At 32.1% G+C, this 23,311-nt stretch overlaps 1 protein-coding gene across 1 annotated transcript; it reads right to left on the reverse strand.

Annotated features, from left to right (window-relative positions):
- Positions 1-590: 590 nt before the first annotated feature.
- LOC121119472 (uncharacterized) lies at positions 591-22,052 on the reverse strand. Its single transcript, XM_040714139.2, has 2 exons — positions 21,827-22,052; positions 591-3,116 (listed from the first exon to the last, which is right to left on the reverse strand). Exons 1-2 carry the CDS (start codon positions 21,848-21,850, stop codon positions 849-851), a joined length of 2,292 nt encoding a protein of 763 aa, XP_040570073.1. The 5' UTR covers positions 21,851-22,052; the 3' UTR covers positions 591-848.
- Between the last annotated feature and the right edge of the window lie 1,259 nt (positions 22,053-23,311).

Consider the following 23,311-nt stretch of genomic DNA (forward strand, 5'->3'; position numbering starts at 1 on the left):
TGCAACACGAACCACCTCGCTTAATATAAATTAAATCTATTTATATAAATAATTATATAACTGTGTTGATAATTTTTGGCTAAGCCCACAAATTATGAAAGCAAGTAAAGCCGCTGTCGTTTTTTTTTTTTTTTTTTTTGGGGGGGGTATGGGGAGGGGACAACCAAATTTAACTTTAAGACTGGTCCAGACATGAGTCAGACCGAATTAATTAAAATCATAACGGTTTAAGACTAGTTTAGTATTTCCAGACATGACAATATCACTAGTTTTTAGAACAACCAGAAACTTGTTGGACAAAACGTATTTTCTTCTTTTCTATACGTTAGAATATTTACCAAGGATGAATAATTGTCTATTTCAGTAGATGGTTTTATAGATAAGTGAATTAAGGAAATAATCATTTTTTAAAGGGTTTCTTACGAACAAATGTGTGTAATTCCAATTCTTGTGAATTTTAAAGGAGTATACAAGAAGGTATCTTGTTTTTTTTTTACAATACCTTACGAAGATTTTTTGAACGTGATCATAAAAAAATAGTCTGCAAAACTATTCCTAGAACTGTATTTTAATTTTATGAATAACAAATGTTTATAATCATGGATGTACCTAGCTGTTTATTCTGTTCTCCTTAAAAACAATTATACTGATGTTAGCACTTTTTGGTAGACAGAAATATATTTATACACATTAAACTAGATTATAATGATACAATAATATAATTAATTTATAACAAATTGAAACATTCACATTTAGAAACTACAATATTTGTCATAGATATTTTTGGTGCTCATGTGGAGAGTGGTGGGATGTTTATCCTTCCCAAATCCCTAATATTTTCACTATTTTCAATCTAAATTGTAGTAGTATGGATGTTGAGAGGCATAGGGAAGGTACACGTAGTCCTCCTTTGAGGATACATCATGACTATTTAGATGAACGATACTGGATATTGATGGCACATTCTTCACTTTTCCTGTGGGATCCGCGTAGGAGTAAGGTGGTGGAACATAGGCGGGACTGTCTGGGACTTCGGGTAGAGGCAATGCACGGGATGGGTTTTGATATCCATAGTTGACTGCATAAGGGAGATATGTATGTTGGACGAGAGATCTCATGTTTGCTTCAGCAGCGAGAGGGACATCGTTTAGAGGAGCTGGGAGATTGGAAGAGCTCACACGAAAACCTAAGGCGTCGGATATATAATTTGTTGTTTGAAACTCTCCATTGGCATCGATGTAACTGTAGGATCCTCGAACAATTCCATCAACTTTTATTTCATTCTTTGAAGCCGTGGGGTTGGAGAATCCATATTTATACTCACCAAATTCATTTTGAGCATGGAATTGAAAAGTAGAAATAGGAGAAACCAATGGCTCAACAGGCTTTACAGCTGGTAAAATAATGGGATCCTCTACAAGTAGTGGACCGTTAATAGGTAATTCAATTGGATTTGATGCATACGCAGGTCCTTCAACTGGTGCAAAACTTGATTCTGGAGCAGCAATGGGAGATGAAACAAAAATCGGTTCTTCAGTCGGAGATAGAGAATCAGCAATTGAAGGAGTGGAAATATCCTGTGCTTGTGAGGGAGGGGCTGTTGTAGATGTTGTAGTAATTGTCGTAGTTGTTGTTGTAGCTGTCGAAATTGTAGTAGTCGTGGTGGTGATGATATTAGTAGTAGTAGCTGTTGTCGTTGTTGATATTTCAATATTTTTTTCTTCTTGACCTTGTTCGAGAGGAATTTCCTCTGTGGGAGTGACTACTTCCTGTTGAATGAAAGCAGGTTGTTGAAGCTGTTCATATGGAAAGTTTGGATATGGGTAATTAATGGAGCCTTGAGCGATACCTTGATAATACACTGGACTACCGGGTATTTTTTCAACAAATGTATTTTGTTCTGTAAGAATGGGTTGTACAAACTTTTCCTCTGGAAGACCTTCAGGAATGCCATGGATTTGTTCAAAACTGAGATGTCTTGGACCACCGTTATTTACAAAAGGTTGAGGAATAAAAAAAGGAACACCTTGAGGATACACAAAGGTGGGCACTTGAGTATGAGGAACATCTCTACGAGTTCTCTTACTGGGATCATTGAAATTATTCTCTAACTCTTTGAATATTTGAAAGTGTTCCTCACGAGCTTTACGAACTTCAGGTGTGTCTTGGACAACTTCTTGATTCGCTACAGGTATATTAGTTCCCTTAACGCGAAATCCTTCCTTGTCTGCAACATAATGAACAGTTTGAACATTTCCATCAGCGTCAATGTAGTCATAGCTTCCTCTCACAGTTCCTTCATATCTTGCCTCGGTTCTTTTTGAGTGCTGATCCTCATAACCAAATGCATAATGACCGTCCTTATCCTTAACATGGAAATTCTTTCTATCAAGCAACGGAGAAGGAGTTTTTTCATTTTGGGATGGAGAAGAACTTTGAGGAACTTGTTCAACTTCTGGACTTCTTGAAAGAAGGGGGTTTGAAGGATAGGGCGTATTAACTGGATATATTGGCTTAGTAGTAGGGTTATTGTTATAAAAGGCATACGGGTTTAGAATACGTGGTGTGTAAGATTTGGAGTGTGGAATGGGTGTGTAGGGATAGAGATTGGAATACTCTGAAGGATATGGAGAATAGGAATGGGGATACTCATGTTGGAAAGTATTTTGACGAAGATACTCAGGTTTCAACGTATTCTGGCGTGGATAACGAGATGATTCAGTTTGTTCTATAGGGGAGTTGTCTAGAATGAATGGCCGTCGAATAGGGGATGAAGGGATTCTTTGAGTTGTTGTGGTTGTGGTGGTGGTAGTTGTAGTAGTTGAGGGTGAAACATGTGGTTCCTCTGGAGAAATCGGAAGATTAGAGGCTGCCACTCTAAATCCTTTGTCATCTGATATATAATAAACAGTTTGAAGAATTCCATTTGCATCAATATACTTGTATTTTCCACGAACTACCCCATCAGCTGTTTTAACTTCTGTTTTGGATTCCCGATCACTTTCATAGCCAAAGTTATAGCCTCCTTGATCATCTTGCGTATGGAATATGGAGGGAGATCCTCCAAATTGTGATGCTCCCCTTGTTTGATGAAGAAACACCAAGAAAATCTGAAACTAATAAATAAATGCATAGATAGTAGATCTTTATTAGTATACAAATATTAATATTATTATCAGTTAATTAATTATTCATTATGAATATATGTAGTTATGTTACCCCAGGGGATCTCACATGATCCATCATGAATATGTACAATATACATAAATCATCAATCAGACTATATATACATTCCAAGAAGAATTAACATTAATTGACCCCTTTGTTACACGGTTTATTATGCAATTTTTCCACAAGAATGCTGCAAATTCTACTCAGATTACTTTGCCATCCGTTCCTCCCTCTCTCTCCTCTAAATAATTACAATTTTGCATAAATATATGCACATGATAAATTGGAAAATCGTTTAAGGCTTATAAACAACGAACTTGACGGGATTAAACCATAATTTTATTATTATTTGGAAGCTACATTTAATGAAATTCAATTATTCATAATAAAAATATGATTTTTTGATAACCTCAGCAACACAGCCCTAGAACCTAAGTAAGGCCCGTTGAACCCAGTGCAGATCCAGCTTTGCCATTGTACAGGTAATGGACTTCTTCAGGGCCTCCAGAGCAGACAAATGATACAGTCCTCATTCTCGATCCTCCTCCCAGATATATAAATTGTAAGGGTTCAGGTCCGGGCTGGTTGTAGGGGTAAAATTGTGGCCGGAAAAGTTTGTACATTTTCTGGCCAAGACATCCCCAACTTTTTTGGGCTTGCTGGCCAATGTACTGTCTTGATGTCTAGATTGTGTAATTTCTTCCTTGGGCCATCCAATCAGGGAATGTAAATTAAAAGTGCAAAATCAGAACCAGTACTAATGCAAAGCTGGATCCGCACGAGGTCGCCCGGACCTGCCAAAGCTTCTGGCGTCGTGTGGCCAAGGTTATAAATGAAACAAATGTCATTATGAATAGTTGAATATCATTAAATGTCGCTTTCAAATAGTAAAAAAATATGGTTGTACCCTAATCTAGTTCATTCGTTATAATCCTGTAAAGATTTTCTCAATTTATCTGTATTTAGGTATAATATATATTTATATATATTAGGAAAGGATATACCTTACTTGGACTCTTAAATAACTTAATATTATAAATGTACGTCTACAATCTACATATCTTCATTAAATATTTATTACAATAATGTTCAAACGTTTGCCAAGAATAAAAAAGATAGGCAAAATTATTTCGTTTATTAACATAGTTTATATGGATTAAATTAAAAAAGGAGGATAAAAAGAGAATTTCTGAGACAATTGATTTTAAAAAAAACAAGAATTTGAAAATAACAACTCATCATTTAAAATTTGGTGTACAATCAAATCTGATCAAGAAGAACTATTTTTTTTTTAAGACAAAAAAGTAATTTTATCCAGATTTTTTTCTTATCCAAAAGTTATAATAAAACTTAATTTCTTGGAAACTTATGTAAATAGCTTAATAACAAAGTCTTAAAGAGTTCATCATATACAGTTTTCCTGTCAGAGTTTCCTTTTCTTGAATTTTTTCCCCTTCCTCTCTTGGCAATCATTCTTGAAATTAACTTTTTTTGGGAGGGATGAATTATAATATATGCATTATTATATTTTTTCCTTTCTAATTCACAAATAGCAATGAAGTTGATAGCCCCCAAAAAAGAAAAAAGTTGATCTTATTGGAATTTTTACTAAATGTTGTTTATATACAAATTAGTTGTTGAAGCCAAATATTTGTGCCTGCTAAAAAATTACTCATTACCAAATTTTTTTCTTATCCGAATTGATTTTATCCGGATTTGAGAGTATTTTAATTATTATTTTTGAGTGGTGAATACTTTTTTTTTCCATATGTATGTAAAACTAATTATAAGTGATGGGACGATTTCCCAAAAAATCCTGATACGGATTTTAATGCAATTTTTAGTAAAAATTCCCGATGCCAATTCTTTCATATTTTAAATAATAGTTAAAAAATACAATTTTGCTATAAATTTCTTAGAATTACAATTGATAAAATAAATCGCCTTCCTTTACTTAATGTAAATAATATTTACACTCAATAAAGGAAGACAATTCCTCTGTTCGGTGAGGTTTTTCCAAGGCGAATTTTCCGAGTCAGAGTAATCTCACGGCAAACTTTCTAAAGGGAAGCTTTTATAGATCCCTTTACAAAACTTATCCCCCTAAAATAACCATACACGCATGTGTTTAGAGCATTTTTTTTCAGGCTCAGTTTGTGTTCAATTTGTTTATTCTTAGTTTTCCATCATTTTTTATAATAAATTATTTTATTACAATATTTACAAAATCATATAATTCAAGAAACAAAAACATATGGTCGTTTTTTTATATCTTGACGGACAAATTAAATAATTATTTTCCATAACTTGGAAAAGTAATATGTAGTTAAATATCAGTAATAAATAAGAATATAGTAGAATGGGAATCGCAAATTCAACATTATTTTCCAGATGCGATTCGGATTCCGATTAATTGTACCCTCACTACTAGTTATAATAATTCACCTTCCATATGTACTAAAGTAGATTTTACCGGAGCTGGTCGGAACATTAATAAATTAAAATTAGTTCTTAACTCTTCTGCTTCATATAAAATTAAAATAAAGACCGTAAAAGTTAAAAAATACTGTCGTTGTATGTTTTTATACATCTTTGCACACTTTTTTTAAGAGGAGATTATATGGTTAATAGGATAAAAAGTATATTCAAGGGCCTACAGTTGAACTGTCGTTCGCTCTGTTCAAAAATTATTTTCTTTTTTTCTCTAAACCTACCAATTTATTTTTAAATAAGTGTGCAAAGGTACATACATACCCCCCTGCAGCCAGAATAACTTTTAAAATTTTCGTTCTTTATTTTTTGTTTTATATAAGGTAGTCGTTTTCTAAGTTCAAAAATTCATTTTTAGAAAAATGCTATTTGAAGATTGCCATAGCCTAGAGGGTAAACAAAAATTATTATTAAAACCGTCTTTTAAGCCTAATAACGTGAAAAATTTCAACAAACTTCATTGATTGGATTGGCAGTGATTTCCGGACACAAACACAGACATTTGCCTTTAATCTATAGAATAATCAATAACGTAACGACCAAATTGCATTCATATTCTAATTTATCAATAATAATTTCATCATACCAGAGTTATATCTAAATACTATTTGTATACTATTACCTTTTCAAAGAAAATATTATCAAAATACAATATCGATGACGTCAATTGCTACATCGTATCATTATTCAACTTTATTCTCAATATAAGACGCTTATTATTAAAAATTATTATATATAGTATTGACAAAAGGATATTATTTTGTATAAAAATATTGTACGTACCTACAACACTACCTTTGAACTCTGTATTTTTTTAAAAACAGTATAATATAAGCACAAAGATGTCATCATTAAAGGGATGCTCAAGGAGAAAGACCACACCCTAATTTAGCACTCCATAAACAATTGTAAAAAATAAGCTTAAATATATGTAAAAATCTTTCGATTCAAATTTGAAATCTAATCTATGAAATGTTTAAGATACTCAGAATTGATAAAATATTGACTTGTCAAAGTAATGAGTTATTATGGGAATTCTGATTTGTGGTCCTCAACATAAAATGAAGCTGGAAAGTCTCATTTCTAAATGGAGTCTGGATAACATATAATAGATTGGGAAAAAGTCGTTTTGGATTTCTTGCTTTATTTCAATGCCTTATAAGAAATGTTGCAATCATCCAATTTTAGCCGAATATACTCGGTTCTGTTTGATAACTTGTTGCCAACGATAATCCAACTTCATTATGTCTCTATTGGCAAATACTCGGACAAACAATTTTCACTGGCCTTATTTGTGGCCAAATGTGAACCCCAAGCTCCATGGCCATAGACAGGAACAGGTGGTAGTCACTTGGTGCCACGTCCAAACTGTAGGGTGTATGCATACTAACTTCCCATCCAAGCTCCCGGAGAATCTGGTGCGTCATCAAATATCTGTGTGGCCTGGTGCTGACTAGATGAAACATAATTCCTCTCCTATTCACCAATGTTGACCGCTTCTGTTCAATCACCAGCTTCAAACGGTCGAGTTGTTCACAGTAGAAGTCAGAATTGAGTGGTTTGCTAAAGTGGAACACCTCATAGTAGATTATTCGCTGCCAATCCCACCGAACACACAGCAACGCGTTCTTGTCACTCAATCATGGCTTAGTCACAGTCTGGGCCACTTCGTTGTCTTTCAACTACAATCTGTGCTGCTTGACATAGACGTAAGTGCTCCAATTTTCATTACCAGTCACAATCCGATTCAAATTTGGACGTGTTTATTTCTTTCAAATATTAAAATGTAAAATATTCACAACTCAACCGGTCAAGCCCAATACTGCCTAAAAACCGTTTGTAGTATACACTGACACATTTACAATGCTTTATATTATGATTTGATGCGCCCAATAATGAACAAGATATTCTGAATTAAAAAAAGGGCAGGAAATACGGAATTACTTTTTTCCCAACCTTATATATTCTTGTACTAATTATACTTCAACCAACAAATTATTATTGGTAATTCTTTGAAGATTTGTAATTAAAGTAGTAAAAATTAATTACTATAATTAGAGGATTACAAATTGATAGACTACATTTGAAAACACATATCGAGGTCAAATAAAGTCTGATAAAAGTGAATCAAAATTATAACTATCACTCTTTGGTGGGAAGAGCTAATTTTTTTCCTTCTTTTGGAATTATGTTTAGCCCAATTATCTCAAATGAACGTCGAATTGTCCAAACTTGTTTGTTCTTCAATACAAAGGACATCCCTTCTCAATTTACTTTTAGAGCAGCTGAAATTTTCTACCTTCTATTTAAAAAAGTAAAACTTTACAATGCCAAATTGCCATCAAAAATAACTATGGCATGTATGTTTATATGATGTAATAAAATATATCGCAAGCTTTTATTTTTCATGATTTAAGTTCAAGATTGCTTTTATGTTAGAGCACAACATATTTTATTACTTTTGTCAACTCTTTCGAAATACTTTTTCACAATAAATCCCTCATCTAAAGTAAAATATCGGTATTTAAACTGTTAGCAATTACTAAATAATAATATATTGACAAAACTTGGCTCTACTTTTTTTTCTAGCTTTTAAGAAAAGCCGCTTTATCGAGTTTTTTTAATCAATCTTCTAATTCTATGTTTTTATTTAACTTAAAAAACACTAGTGATCTATCAAATATTGAAAATGCAGATATGGGGTTGTGAGTGTTGAATGAAATATCAAAATTTCAAATTTGGGGAAGGTGATGTGAATTTTTTGTAATTCAGAAAAAAGTGTTCTTGTTAGTTAGAAAAAATTATGTCAGGAAATAAAATATCCACCTTAGTGATGCATTAATCATCTAAAAATGTGATATGCGAATGTTGTAGTAAATATAAACATTGGAGATGCGAATATCAAAAATTCGAAACACTAATAATTAATTTGTAGATGCAAATACGACTGTGAATATTCGACACATTACTAAAGTAGATGTAGTGTCATTTAATAATCTTTAAAACAACAACGGTTTGGGTATATATTGTATGAATATGCATACATTATCGTACAAAGGTAAACAAAGCAAAAATTAAAGTTGTTGCTAATTAATAATTATTAAAAGTATACTCCTAACCGGGAGTCTGAACAAGTGTATGTACCGGCTGAGCCATTGAAATATGAACACTTACTAATTCAATAATTAATTAAAGTTGAGTAATTGAAATTAATTCATATTATGTTATATTGAAGTCAGTGACTGTCTTCCAAACACCAAGGCCCTAAAAACCATTATCATCCAGCACAACACACTTCTGCCGCCACCTGGAAGCCATCAATGCCGCTAAGGGAAGCTACATTAATGATTGATTGAGAGAGATCAGACACACATTTACTTATAGTATTCATTTAGTTTAAATTCTATTGTTAATTAATAAATTATATCTTGATGAAGTTTAAAATTCAAAGTGTTCAGATTTTAATGAACCAATCGGCATTACTTTCTTATTTTTAATAATTATTTATCGAATTTATCGAATGAGATAGTGCTTCGGAAATGTTTTAACAGTCACAAGTATGATTCCAGTTGCTAAAGGTTCAGAACCACTGCTCTAAAATGATAGTCAAATAATCGATACAAGTGTTATTAAACAATCAGCTTGTTCTATAAATCCTTTATAGATATAAAACTTTACTTTTAAATGCCTAATTTCCAAAGTTGTTAGTCATAAATTTTTGAAAAGACGGGCATGGAATGTGGTAGGCCATATTCATTGCATCTCTATTGTCCTAACAGTCTTAAATACTTATCTTATTTGTAAATTTATTGACCAATATTTTTTCGATTATTTCATAGGAAGACATGAATATTTAAACTCTAAAATTGAGATCAACCTCTGTGATATCCGAAAGATAAACTCAGCTAAATTGCTAAGATATGATAAAACTATCCAAAGACTTCATTTTACACTACCGTTATAGCAGGCGCAGTCACGTAATTTCCGCCCATTTCTTTTTTGGAGGAAAGTATGAGACATGAAATGAACATTGGTATTTTTCTACCAACCATAGCTAAATGTAGGTTGCTCAAGGGAAATTGTATTGTATGATTTCATGTCAACTGTTATATACACTTGACACGGAACCATTCGTTAAAAATACCTCAAACACAGCTTTTTTTCACTCTATACATAGGTATATTTTTTCCTAGGAAAACCCAAGAAACACTTTTATCTTAATATAATAATATTTTTGTCTAAGTCATGTTTTTACAGCAAAACCCAGACAAAAATGCATGGATATTACAAGGAATTGTAAATGTGATCATGACATTATATATTGCATACACTGTATATAAAACTTAAAGTTAATTAATTAATTAAGAGAGGAAGAAATCCAATCAGTTGCATGAAATATAATATGATGTTGTCAGTTGCAGTTTTATTTGATCCTTTTGCGTTGTTAATTTTTTTATAGCAATGTAGAGGAAATTGGATACTTTTTATAAGAATAAAAAATTCATACAACTCAATTATGAAATAGTATTATCCTGAAAAGAATTCCTTTTCTATAAGCAAATACCTTCGGTACATGTATATTAGGGCGGTTTTTTCTAAATTTCAATTCTCGCTATTTCGGAAAAGTTGTGATATGGTAAGAAAATAATCTATGCAAAATTTCATTATTCTACGATGTCATCTTCAGGTAGACCACCTAGTTCAACGTTTGAAAGGAGACCAGAGTTTTTATTTTACCAATATGGATTAAAATAAAGCATTAACTATTATTTTGCATTAATTAATTATGATATATATTATTCTAACCTACTGGGTGAGGATTCAAAAATTAGAACACAGTTCTAAGAGTCTAAATTTTTTGTACTTGGCACACATAGAAAGAGCAGACAAAAAGCTAATATTTGATGTTTGTTTTGTTTTTGTTCGATAAAGAATGTTGGAGCAACAAGAAAATGGCAGAGGGTGTGGGATCTCTTCCACACAAATATTTACTCTGACAAGAAGGTCTTAAAAGTGGACGCTGTTCTGAACAGGATAAATGATTGCTTCTTGGCTGAATCAAGAGCTCATGTCGAGAGAGCCTTCAGGACCAAACATCCAGCTCAGATCATGGTCCTCGGCGTCGTGGAGTCCAACAGGAGCAAGATGCCTCCCTACTTCTTAAAAACCAACGAGAAAGTCAACACGGACATCTACTAAAAGGTCCTCAGGTACGACTATGTGTTTACCCCCGACAGAGCTATGACACATATGTCCAATAAAGTACAGTATTTCTGCAGGTATAACACAGGTGCCTTCTGGCCGGCAAAATTCTGTCTTTCGTCTTCACCCGACGTGAACCCACTGGACTTTGCTGTTTAGTGCGTCGTCCAGGAGGGCCAGACTAACAAGACTTTTCACCGGAATGTTGCTGCTCTGAAGGCTTTCATGACGAAGAAGTGGAACAACTTTTCCTCGGACAGCATCAAGGCCAACTTTCTTTCTATTTGTCCCCGTATCGAAGCCATAATTCAGAATGGAGGGGGAGATATTGAATAAAAAGTGTATAAAATTGTTGAATGACGAACTTTGCTGAAAAAGTTTTCCATAAGAATGATACAAAATAAAATATGTAAAAGTAAAAACGGCTTTTAAAGTAGTTACAATTTCTCGTGGACACCCTGTATAAATATTTAAAAAGAAAACAAGTGGAATTCGCAGATTATCAAATTTTCTTAACTTTTTTATATTTTTTTATTCCATAGAACAATTTCAGAAAAAAACTTCTTCCACACTTTTTATAGGTTAAAAAATGTCTATCAAAATTATTTAATGGATAATAACTAAAACAAGCACTTTTGGAACCAAGTAGCTCCATGGACAACGCACTCGGGAGATATTATTCTCTTGAACTCTATGTGCGTCGCTGGTTTTGGGCCCCGGTCGTTCCTAAAGAAGGAAATATTTATGATGTATATGGTCTTCAAAAGAGATCCCTAGGTCACATGGGAAATTTAGAATATTAATGTTTATTTCTACTTAGCAACTCCTTCTGTCCAATTAAAGGGACATTAAAAAAATGTCTCTTTAGTATCTATTTATATAGACTAAGTAAAGATTTTTTGCCTTATTTCTTAATTTGATAAAGATGTGTGATCTAAAGATGGCCACAATTTAATTTTGCATAAGTTATTTTCATAGCATATGACAACTTTTCCACGCTGGCCGTGATCGAAATTTGAAAGAAAAAAAATCGAGAACCAAACCGCTCTTTTGCAAATATTTTCAAGACAAACTTCTTTTATTATTGTTATAGTATTATGGTTTTATCATTATTTCTGCTTAGAAATGAAGGTTAAATGTCCAACTATAAGCTTTTTTTACTTTTTGTAAAGTTTGTTTATACATACAGATGTATTGTACAAACAGGTAGACATGAAATTGCTTCAAAAAAAATCAACACAACTAGACACACTGACGATTTCAGCGTTGCTTTGTTCTAAAAGAAAAAAAAAACAACAACACAGGATGCTTAAGAGTATTAGAACTGTCTATAAATACTAAATGACCTTGTCTAAAAACCAGTCAAAAGAATATGATAATCAGTATAACATAGTTTTTTTGAAATAGTCTTTAAAACTATTTTTATGCTTTAGAAAATGAACCATGCGTTATTTTTATTTTTACGTATACGCCCTCCTTTAAATCATTTCCAAAGTGTTTGAGCAGCTTTATTTATAAAATACTCATATGTCAGGTTTTATGTGGGTTGATTTGAAGGAAAACGACTTACAATAAAAATAAATTTAAACATAAGGAAATAACAGTTATCAAAAATAAAAAATAAATGAGATATTCTTAAATTCTCTAAATGTGAAAATATTTTTTTTTGGGGAAAAAAATATGGTTAATACTGTTAAAACTTCCCAAATTTTGAAGTGTTTAATCATTATTTTAGCTTATTCCAAAATATTCTAAAACTTCAGTTTTCCCTTTGAAATCGTTCAATAAGACTAATGTAGTCATATTGCACATTTTTATACGTATTGAGACAGTCAAATCTACGAAATAATTTTACCATTGTTCTTAATTTTGACTTAATTATGTTATTTATTATTCTTCTAAGCATTGCATGTAAATTGTAAATACCACCAGAAAAATGGGGATGGATTTATAAAGACGTTACTGATTGATAACTTTTTATATTATACAAAAAAATGGGAAAGAAAAGAATAAAAGAAAAGGTAATACATTCAGTTCTATAACTGGTTGCCAACAAGAATCCAACATCATAATACCCTTCCTGTAGGAATCCTTGTCCCTATTCGCAAAAAAACTCGGGCAACCAATTTAAAAACCAAAGTAAAATATGGCGAATTTCTTCTTTTGAAACCTCCATTGTCTACGCACGATAATTCACGACTCAGCAGGTCAAGTGCATTACTATCCGAAAAACGTTGTAGTATACACACACGTTTATAACACGTTATAATATGATTCAATTTGACAATAATGAAGCAAATATACTTAGTATAAAAAAATGACCCTGGAAATACGAAATTACTTTTTTTTATATGTATACATAAGTAGTTTACAAGGAAGGACTATACATATATTATAAGAATATATATTTTCAAATACAAATAAAATCAGGTATGTAGCAACAAGATATAGGATTGTTCTAAGACATGGATCCGAAGTACTCGAGTACGGTATAAGAAAACTTGAATCACCCAAAAAAATCAGAAACCCAAACTGGCTCCTGGTACTTGAGATTTGACAGATCATAAAAAGATCCAAGCTTGTTGCGTAATGCTAAGTCCTAGTTATAAACAATATAATCTACATTGAACGTAGCATCTCCATTTATATTGATTAATGCATGGAGCGACATCTATGTATATAAACAGTTGTATCACGTGATTATTTCACACGGTGTTACCTAGCTTACAATCGCCTAAAAGGACTCTGTATTTTGTTGTCAGTTATCGAAGTTTCTTCTTCTTTTCCTTTAATAGGTGTTAAGAACACTGCTAGGTTGAATATGAATTAGTTCTTATTAAACTCTGAGCAATTATCAATTATTGTTGAATAACAATTTCATAGTTGGAAGAATTGGGTAAATACCAACTTATTTTTGGTCTTTTTTCAGTTTCTTTTCGTATGAAAGGTTGCAAGATACAATAAAGGTAAAGATGTATCTCATGATATTAAAATAATGATGTTCTATTAGTAATATCATTGGGTTATTCATTGTTTCGAGATCAATAAACCCTAAAAATGTAATCGTAATTAGAATTGATTAGGTCCAAACGTTAGATAAGATGCTCTTAAAATTGGAGACAAGTATTTGTTTAAATTTGGTTTCGGAACTGTATCCGAAAGCTCGGGTCCCCGTATTAACTCAGATATTTAGGTTTACAGATCTAAACCGATCTGGATCCAAAAAAATGTAGATCTGTCCTATCTTTGATGGCTTTGATAGCCTGTCGTCAACACATCAGTCATTTTATCATGAAATAAACAGGTTATTATTATTATACAGGATCATGTTTTGCTGGATTTAATATTTTTCCCTGGATACAGCTTATTTAAGAGATATCAGATCATATCATACAAGATAATAGAGTTTATTATTTTTTTCTCTTTTAAAACCAGGGATACAGTAGCAAAAATAAAGCCGACCACATCCCTATTTATCATGGATTGAAAAGATTCCGACCTAGGAAATACATAGACAGTTTTTATTTTTCAAAATAGTCTCCTTGAAGCTCTACACACTATTAATCACAGTGATGTTTCCATCTCTGTAACCCGTCTAAATAGTACTCAGCGTTTTTATCTGCAAAATCATTGATCATAAGACACTTTATGTTTTTGTCTCAATTAGTCCGAGTTGGATTGACTTAGATGCATCAAATTTTAATACAAGAAGCCTTTAATTGTCTGCTATTAACATATGGAATACCACCTCAAACCTCAATTGTGTCCATTTTCACAAAAATACTCATATCAACTCACTCAAACGACTCTTAGATAAAAACTGCTCGTCCAAAATGGCTGAAACTTTGGTGATAACTGTCAACAGATGTTAAATAGATGGGACTAGCTTTTATTTACGAGTTCTGCCGTATTTATATAGAATTCATAAACTTTTCAGACCACCATTGAATTATAAAATTATCATAAAATGTCGATAAAATATAATGTTATCTTATTAGCTACGTCAGATTTAAATAATTCTACATTTTCCACTTGGTAACTTTTCCTTTTCATTTCTTTGACATATTTTTTTCACACCGTATGTGGTTACTGATTTTATATTCTAAATTTTGTACTATTGGACATTGTTTGTGTTCTTTTTACGAAAGATTAATAACGAGACTGGATGATATGTCAAAATATCAGAACTAATGCATTCCTTACATTGATATTTTTATGAATAATTTACCTAAGATTGTACCTACTCAATATAAATTCTTAATTAAATCTAAGAATAAATATTTTTTTTAAAAGGTGGGGTATTCTTCAAAGAATAATATTTCTTAAACTGATAGATGAGTCTTAGTTGATAAGAATGGATTGAATTCATTAGCGTTTCATTCTTCTAACTAAGGAGAAGTCTTATAGAACAAAGGAGCTCTAAGTGTCTTATTGTAATCCTTATGAAAGGCTTTAATGTAGTGCCCAAATTATGAATGTGCGTCCTGATACAACATCTACATGTAAGAATCATATTGATGCTAGGAACTATGTCTGTATGATGGATTCATCGGAAGATACACTTTGGACCATTGATGCATTCTGAAAGTACATGGCTAAAGATAGGACAGATCCACATATTGTCGGATTTGGGTAGGCTTGAATCTTTAGACCTTAATATTTTGATCAATTTCGGGCACACCAACTTTTGGATACAGATCCGAAAGTAAGTTAAATTTTAAATGTATTTTACTCTAAGCTCAGACTTAAATAAAATAGGATCAGGATTATGATTACAATTTTACTGATAACTGATGCCGAAAAAATATATACCGATGTCATTACAATTAGAACATACTTATTAGTTATCATTATAATTATTTCTATAATAATATGGACCTTTATTGTATCTCACGACCTTTCATCCGAAAAGAAACATAAATAGGCCCGAAATCAGTTGGTAGTTGGACAATTCTTTCAACTATGGAATTATTATTGAATAATAGATAATAACTGTTCATAGCTGAACTAATCAGTATCCAATTAATCAGTTTTAAGAAAACTGATTAGTTGGATAGCACAAAAATATACATTGTATTTTGTGATTCATCTGACAATGTTTTTGATTCAATTCTCTTAATCAGTGCTCTGAACGTTGATTCAGCTTCTTTTAAACCGTGATCCATTCTAAACAATCATGGGACAATTGTTCCATATTTGAGCAAAATTGGCCAACTACCAACTGATTTTCAACCCTTTTTCTGTTTCTTTTTTTTCGGGGAAAAGTTGTGTGTTTTACAATAAAGGTGTGTGAGATAACGCCGCGTAGAATAACCACTCTTTCCAACTTTTTATTTAGCTCCAATCCCTTATCCAAATAAATACAGTGTATGCTCAATATTTATAAAATCTTTTTTTTAACTAGGTTTAAGTATTAATAATACTACAAGCTTTTTAAGATCAGGAAATTCCCTCATATCTTTCTATGACCCGTAAAAGTTCGGGTATCCAAAGCCAATTAGAGTCTGACATCTTTTCAGGTAATACAAGTTTACTTAAATACCTGACTCGGGACTTCAGATCCAGGCCCAATACCTGTCCTATCTCTATACATGATGTTGTATTTAGCGTTATTGTACGTATTTCAATTTATGTAAGTCGTTTCAGTCATAAATAAGGGGAATAATTAAACATAAATACAACATATGTGACATTAAAATGCATTTACCATGTTTTTTGCTGCAAAACATAAATAACTAAGGTTTGACTGTCGATAAATATCTAAACTTGCATACTTATATTTAGACCCTCATTAACATAATCTCCTAATGCAGTAGTAATTTAATGCGAGTTGTTTTTGGGGAGGGTAAAGTAATTCAAATAGCAACAACACTCTTGCCAAATTTTATTTCTCTTAAAAAATATCGTAATCTATCCTTAGGACCCTTGAAATATACTTCTACTGGGGGTATAAGAACCTACTGCACTGATACAAAAATGCTTTTTAGATTGATCTCCATAGGAATATATTTACACTAGGGTGTCACCTTTAAAAAATCTGTAGAATGATCGCCCCCCTATATTTTATTCATTTGATCCTACACACATACATGAGGTCAAACTAAAGTTGCAGAAAATGAGGTGGCTGATATACTAGCCAGAGCTGGAGCTCATCCCTCAAGTCAGCTCTTAGGGAGAAGGTAACTGCCCATTACACAGACAAATGGGAGACACTATGGCCGAACCTTGACTATTGTCGTCAAAGCCGTGAGATGCTTCCAAGAGTTAGACTCGGGAAGCCGAAGCATTTCTTGGATTTTTTGAAAAGAAAATTGAACTCCATGGTTTAGTTTACCACTGGGCATTGTCTCCTATGCGGATACTACCACCTTATGCTCCATGAAGTTAGTCCACTATGTCGTGGATGTGGTTTAAGAGATGAAAAACCACTTAATCTTGTTTAGGAATGTCATTAATTTATATTTGAGGGGAGACAACATTTTGGGCAATTTTCGTCTTTTTAAGGTAATTCCCTCTCCAGTTTCTCAATGAATTCTGATGTTGGGTGCTGGCTGAACAATGCACCATCCTTAAAACATGGTCAGGACGGAAAGCAGGAGGAGATCTAACTGACAAGCTATTGTGAAGGCACACCCAGTTAAAGTTATATTTTACATGTGCCCGTACTGATTCTATGTTTTATTTGATCTGTAGCAATAAATGTTTTTAATTAAATTAAATATTAATATTGATCTAAAGCAGCAGTTTCTAATGAATCTGGTACCCATGACCCCTTCATAAATTTTTGCCAAGTTGATGTGACCCCAAGTAAACAAAATTATTTGGATTGATCCTCCTTAATAACATTTTTGGAGCTACCTAGTACTAGGCTACATATAAAGTTTAACCTCTACAATAAATATCAGAAAATTTAAAGGGAAAAAGTTATTTATTTACAAAATTTTGTTGGAAATGACAAATTGTGGTTTTTCAATTCCTGCTTCAACTATGAAAGTAGATCCTTATTTTTAAAACTTTCTCACGATATTTTCTTTTCCTAATACTCGTTTTTTGATTCATCATGAGCAATCTCAAATTGTTTATCAATCCCTTGAATACCTCCGATAGAATGGTTTCGTTAAAGAATGACAATCTAGTCACCTTTCACGAACAAGTAATTGGAGAGGTAATAAGAAACACGTAGTAGCTTCTCTTCCTAAGAGATTGAAATCTCAGAACACCTTTTCAATGGTTGGTGGAGGAAGTTTGAGGTGTAAATGGTCAGCATCCTTATAGAGAATAACCCGGTTAATGGATTTCAAGAGAGGAATATTCGTCATGACTACTCCGAGGTGCCCCACACATTTTAAAATTAAGGATATCACTTCCAAAGTCCTCATAATACTAAAACAAAAGTATCTGACTCGATTCCAGGTACATAGTGATAATAATAATATTAATATGCTTTCGATAACTCATACTTTTTAAATTCATTTATGTCATGCCATCTCAGTATCTCTATGATCAGGGTTACCAAGGACTTTATATCATTTTTTTGGATTAATATAAGTTATTGAACTCATATCAACGGATACGTTTATTCTTCTGTCGTAATATGGAAAAAAGTATCTCAGCTTACTTTTATGTTATCGCCACACATATGTCTTGGGATACCCTAATGTACATATATGGATTTGTTTTTGTGAATATTATTTTTCTAAAATAACTTATTAATAAATGACAAGATGTAAATGTATAATATGATTAAAGAGCTTTAAGTAAGTAAATATTTTAAAAATGAGTGTTTGCCACACCCATTGGCTCATTTTGATATGGGCACACAACTTTTGACTAAGAGGCCTTATCCTTTATTTATTTTTATATTTTTTTTCCATCAAAGGTATAATTTAATTAAAGATATAAAAGTAGCAACTATAGTATGTATGATACAAAAGTTACTGAATCATTCCTTAATTAAGATGAATACTATATATATATATATATATATGTAAAGGAATGTAGAATGACTTATATTTTATCAATGAGGCGAGGTTTCAATTAATCCTTGACGTGTTCCTTTTGTATTTAATAGGCTCATTTTTCTTCCAAAATACACACACATCAATCTCTCACGTTTTCAGATGTGCAATAAATGTATTTATAGCATACACGATTAATTGCACGGATGGAATAAATATTTTGACTACATCCATTAGGAATTACCATTCATATCAGAGATACGTCAAAGTTGAAAAATATCATACTGGGCCCCGTGTCTAAAACGTAACACTATTTAAATGACGTGCCTTTGTTCTCTTTGTTATATTAACATGTTTAGCCCTAATAAATTATTATAAATAATTGTTTAAAGAAACTGAAACAAAAAATTAGCAAAGTCAACCAAAAAATAAGAGCGTCATTACCAAAAACATAAAGCAACGAAGAGCTGAAATTCTGGAGATATCTGCACGTGGAAAATTACCATAAGAGATCTCCAAAGTGCTAGGCTGTAACTGCTTTACTGTGTACCGGGTGAGCACAAGAGGAACAATTGGAGCTTTCACAGGCCCAGATTAAGTTCAAAGAAGCCAAAATAATTGGTTTAGATAGTTAATGGACCATTAAAGGCAGAAGAAGTAAGATGACATGTGAATTTGACATCAGCCAGACCACCATGCACAGCTTGGTCAAGCAAGATTTAAGCCATAATGACCACAAGATAATTCCTTGTCAGGGTTTGAAGCCTTCAGATCGAGTAAAGAGTGTGACCCCGTGCAAAAAGCTTTGTAAAGAACTGCTGTGCAAAGGTCTGCATCAAACTGGAACTGACCATTAAGGCAAAATGCGACTATATTAACTGAGAATGTAAATAAATTATCCCTTGATTGTATATATAAATTAAATTTTTCAAATTTGATGATATTTTTTTGAAATATAACAATTTTTGTAACTTTCAAAAAATGTTACATGTTAGACGGAGGAGCCTTTAAAGTATTGTTGCTTGGTATAGCAGTATTATAATGATACCAGGCTATTAATACATTAAAAACTATACTAATTTGTGTATTGGAAACAGTACTTACTGTTTCATAAATATAGATACGTTATAAAAAGTTTGATCACTGATGACATAACCCAATGCTAAATGCCCCTCCCTACTTCGAAAGTAATGTTCTTCACATAAAAATACCATAATAAAAACTGTCTTTCGTTAAAAAAAGAAAATATAGTCCATATAATAATTGGCATGCTTTATTGTGGTGTATATTCACATTGAGAGACTGATTTAATATTTTGCATAAAGAATTTACTAAAGATCAAAGTACTTAAATTACTGTCATTTCAAACTATGTTACTAAAATATTCAAGTATGGAAAATGGAATATATCATAAACATAACTTTATAAGCCCCTATGGTGATTTATATGATAGTTTTTTATCATCTTTGCTCTTAGATTCAAATTTTGAATATCATCTAGCGGAAGCATGGTTAGTTTTGGGTGTGGCAAAAATCCACTAAGAGCTCCCTCAATCTACCTCAAATCTTTATTTTATTCAATTAAATTTATATATATATTTTTAAATATTAAAAAGAAGCATTTTCTTTAATATTTCATAAAGTAGCTGGAATAGAAAAGTTGTTAGATATTATCATATCCCTTCAAACACAAGTTGTCTAAACACTTATTAGCATATATATTGCAAAATAATAGTAATATTTGATAATGCACATATGTATATCAAACAAAATCCCATTTAATTTCATAGCGTATGTAGACTGAATTTCTAAAAAGTAAAGGGAATGATAAATCCGCTTAGCTACGCACAAAATACAATATTTTCAATTGATGTAACAATATATAACAACATATACGAGGGGATCTGAAAAGCTTCCGACCTAACAAAGATACAAGATATTTTTTTTGAATTTTTATTTTTCAACATAGTCTCCATCTATTTCTACACATTTCTCCCATATCTGTAACCTGTCCAATTAGTACTCTCCTAAAAGGGGGTTCTCCTAAAAATAATGGTTCACAAGACATTTTTTGTTTGTGGCTCAATTACTCTGAGTTGGATTGACTTAGAACCGTAAAATTTTAACACAACAATCCTTTAAACTTCAGCTATTATTTGAATCTATTTAAAGGTTTTACTTAAAAAAACAAATTAATAACACCTCGATACTCGATTTTGTCCATTTTTACAAAAATACTTACATCAACTCACTCAAATGACTGTTAAATAACAACTGCGCGTCCAAAATTACTGAACCCTTGGTGATTAACTATCAGAAGATGCTAGATAGATGTGACTAGCTTTTATTTAAGATTAGCAATATCTCCACTTTGAGGTTGGAAACTTTTCTTACCACCCTCGTATATACATCTCAGCATTAAAAAAGAAAGAAAAAAAAGAAAGGGTCTTTCATGGGTTGGGATACTACTAAGCCCTTTATAACTGGGCTTAATGGATAGCATTATTATGTTTCAACATACCAAATTTCGAAGGAGTCATGAATTACATAAAAAGTCCAATGAATTAAACAGAAAGGTTTAAACTCACAAGTAAAAAAAAATAACATTTGAGATAAAATTTTGTTCTTAAATGACTACAATTATAATAGATAAATATTTATAAAATTGAATTTGATTCTATTTCAATTTGATGATTTTTTTTTTTCAGGCCAATATTTAATGCGTCACAAAATAATGCCTTAAAGTTCCTTGCATCGTTATTTAATTGCTATCACATGTTATTTTTATTCAATTGAAAACTTGTACAAAATGTATCTTTCAAATATTACATAATTAACATTCCCTTTTGAAGTTTCAACAACTCTACGTCACGCATTAAACAATTCAAATTTAAAGTTAGTATTAAATATATTTGCATAAATAAAAAGCTACATTTAGAAAAGTAAGTCAAACAGTATAATATAATTTGATTAATAAATATACTAGAAAAAGACGTTATTACTTACAAATATGTAACTTCGAAGTAGCATCGTGGACTGAATGTTCTATAATTAATATATATATTAATTATTAAATCTTTAGACTCAATAATTGATGAAGCACTACAAAATTATAATGATGGTACAATTTTTCGCCAATGCTGCTAAAATAAAAGCCCTCTTGGTCGATCTATGTCTGTTTCAACAACTGAGTTGAAATGGCTACTCCTTGGGAGTATATATAAACAAGGGCGCGGTTTAACAATCGCATAGGTTTTTTATTGTTGAAAAACACATAGGTATATACTGCGTTGAGTATGTATTGTACTTATAATTGTAGCTACGTATACGTTAGTAAAACCCAAGATAAGAAAGAACCTGAATGAAACTTGCGTCATACATAGGAATGAAACTAATCTTATGTTAGAATTGAAAGGCTATTTGAACCTTAGCCTGTAATACTAAAGAAGTGTTAAACAGGATTGACAATATCATAATAAGAGAATTAAATCAATATATCTTTGGATGAATAAAAAAAAATTGATTCGCAAAATCAAACATGTTTAGACATGTAAGAATTTAATATTTATATCTAAATTCGGATATATTTATGGACGTCCCATGACTATTTCTGGAGTAGAGTAATATCCAATTTGAGTCCATAAATTTGTTTGGGCTTCTCAAGCTACTCAAAGGTAAACCAGGTTATCCAAGTAATGCAAGTTGAGTTGTACTTACACAATAAATATTAATTCCCATGAGATTACCTTCATATTAAAATATGTTGGGGAAAAAAGTAATTTTATATTTTTCGCTTTATTTAAATCCTTTATAAGAAGTGTTATAATTCTACAATTTAAGCCAAGTGTGCCCTGTTCTGTTTGATAGCTTGTAGCCAATGTGAATCCAACATCATAATGCCCTTCTCGCAGAAGCCCTTGTTCCTATTGACAAAAACTAGGATCACCAATTTTGATAGATCTCTATAGAGACCAAAGCTGTACCCCCAAGCGCATAGGGCGTAGACAGGAACAGGTCGTAGTCACCTTGCCCTAGGTCCAGAATCTAGATTGGAGTCATGAAAACTCCTCCTCCGAGCTCCCAGAGCTTCTGGTGTGTCAACAAAGACAGGTGCGGCCTGGCATTGTCTTGTAGTCTCCTATTCACCAATGCTGCTTGCTTCTGTTTGATTGCCAGTTTCAAACGGTCCTGTTGTTCACGATAGAGGGTAGAATTGAGGGGGGGGGGGATCGCTCGAAACATTGTTCTGCAACATGAACCGAAAGAGTATCGCCCTGTATACATCGCAAATGTTCCTGGTCCTCTCGACGCGTTTTCCCCCTTCTGCTAGTAAAATGTAATATATGACCAATTTCTTCCTAGGAGACGTCCATACACGACGCACAATCATTCACAACTGAACCAACCAAACACATTACTACTAAATAAGTGTTTGTAGTATGTACTCACACCTTTCCAACATTATATCGTATTATCTAATGTGACTAATAA

The sequence above is a fragment of the Lepeophtheirus salmonis genome, chromosome 6 (genome assembly GCF_016086655.4).
Source record: "Lepeophtheirus salmonis chromosome 6, UVic_Lsal_1.4, whole genome shotgun sequence".
Taxonomy (NCBI): Eukaryota; Metazoa; Arthropoda; class Copepoda; order Siphonostomatoida; family Caligidae; genus Lepeophtheirus; species Lepeophtheirus salmonis.

Coding starts and splice junctions, on each gene's coding strand:
- LOC121119472 (XM_040714139.2), bottom strand. CDS start 21,850: ATGCTACTTCGAAGTTACATATTT. Junction 3,117..21,826: donor TACTTCGAAGTTACATATTT/GTAAGTAATAAC, acceptor TTTATTTATTAG/TTTCAGATTTTCTTGGTGTT.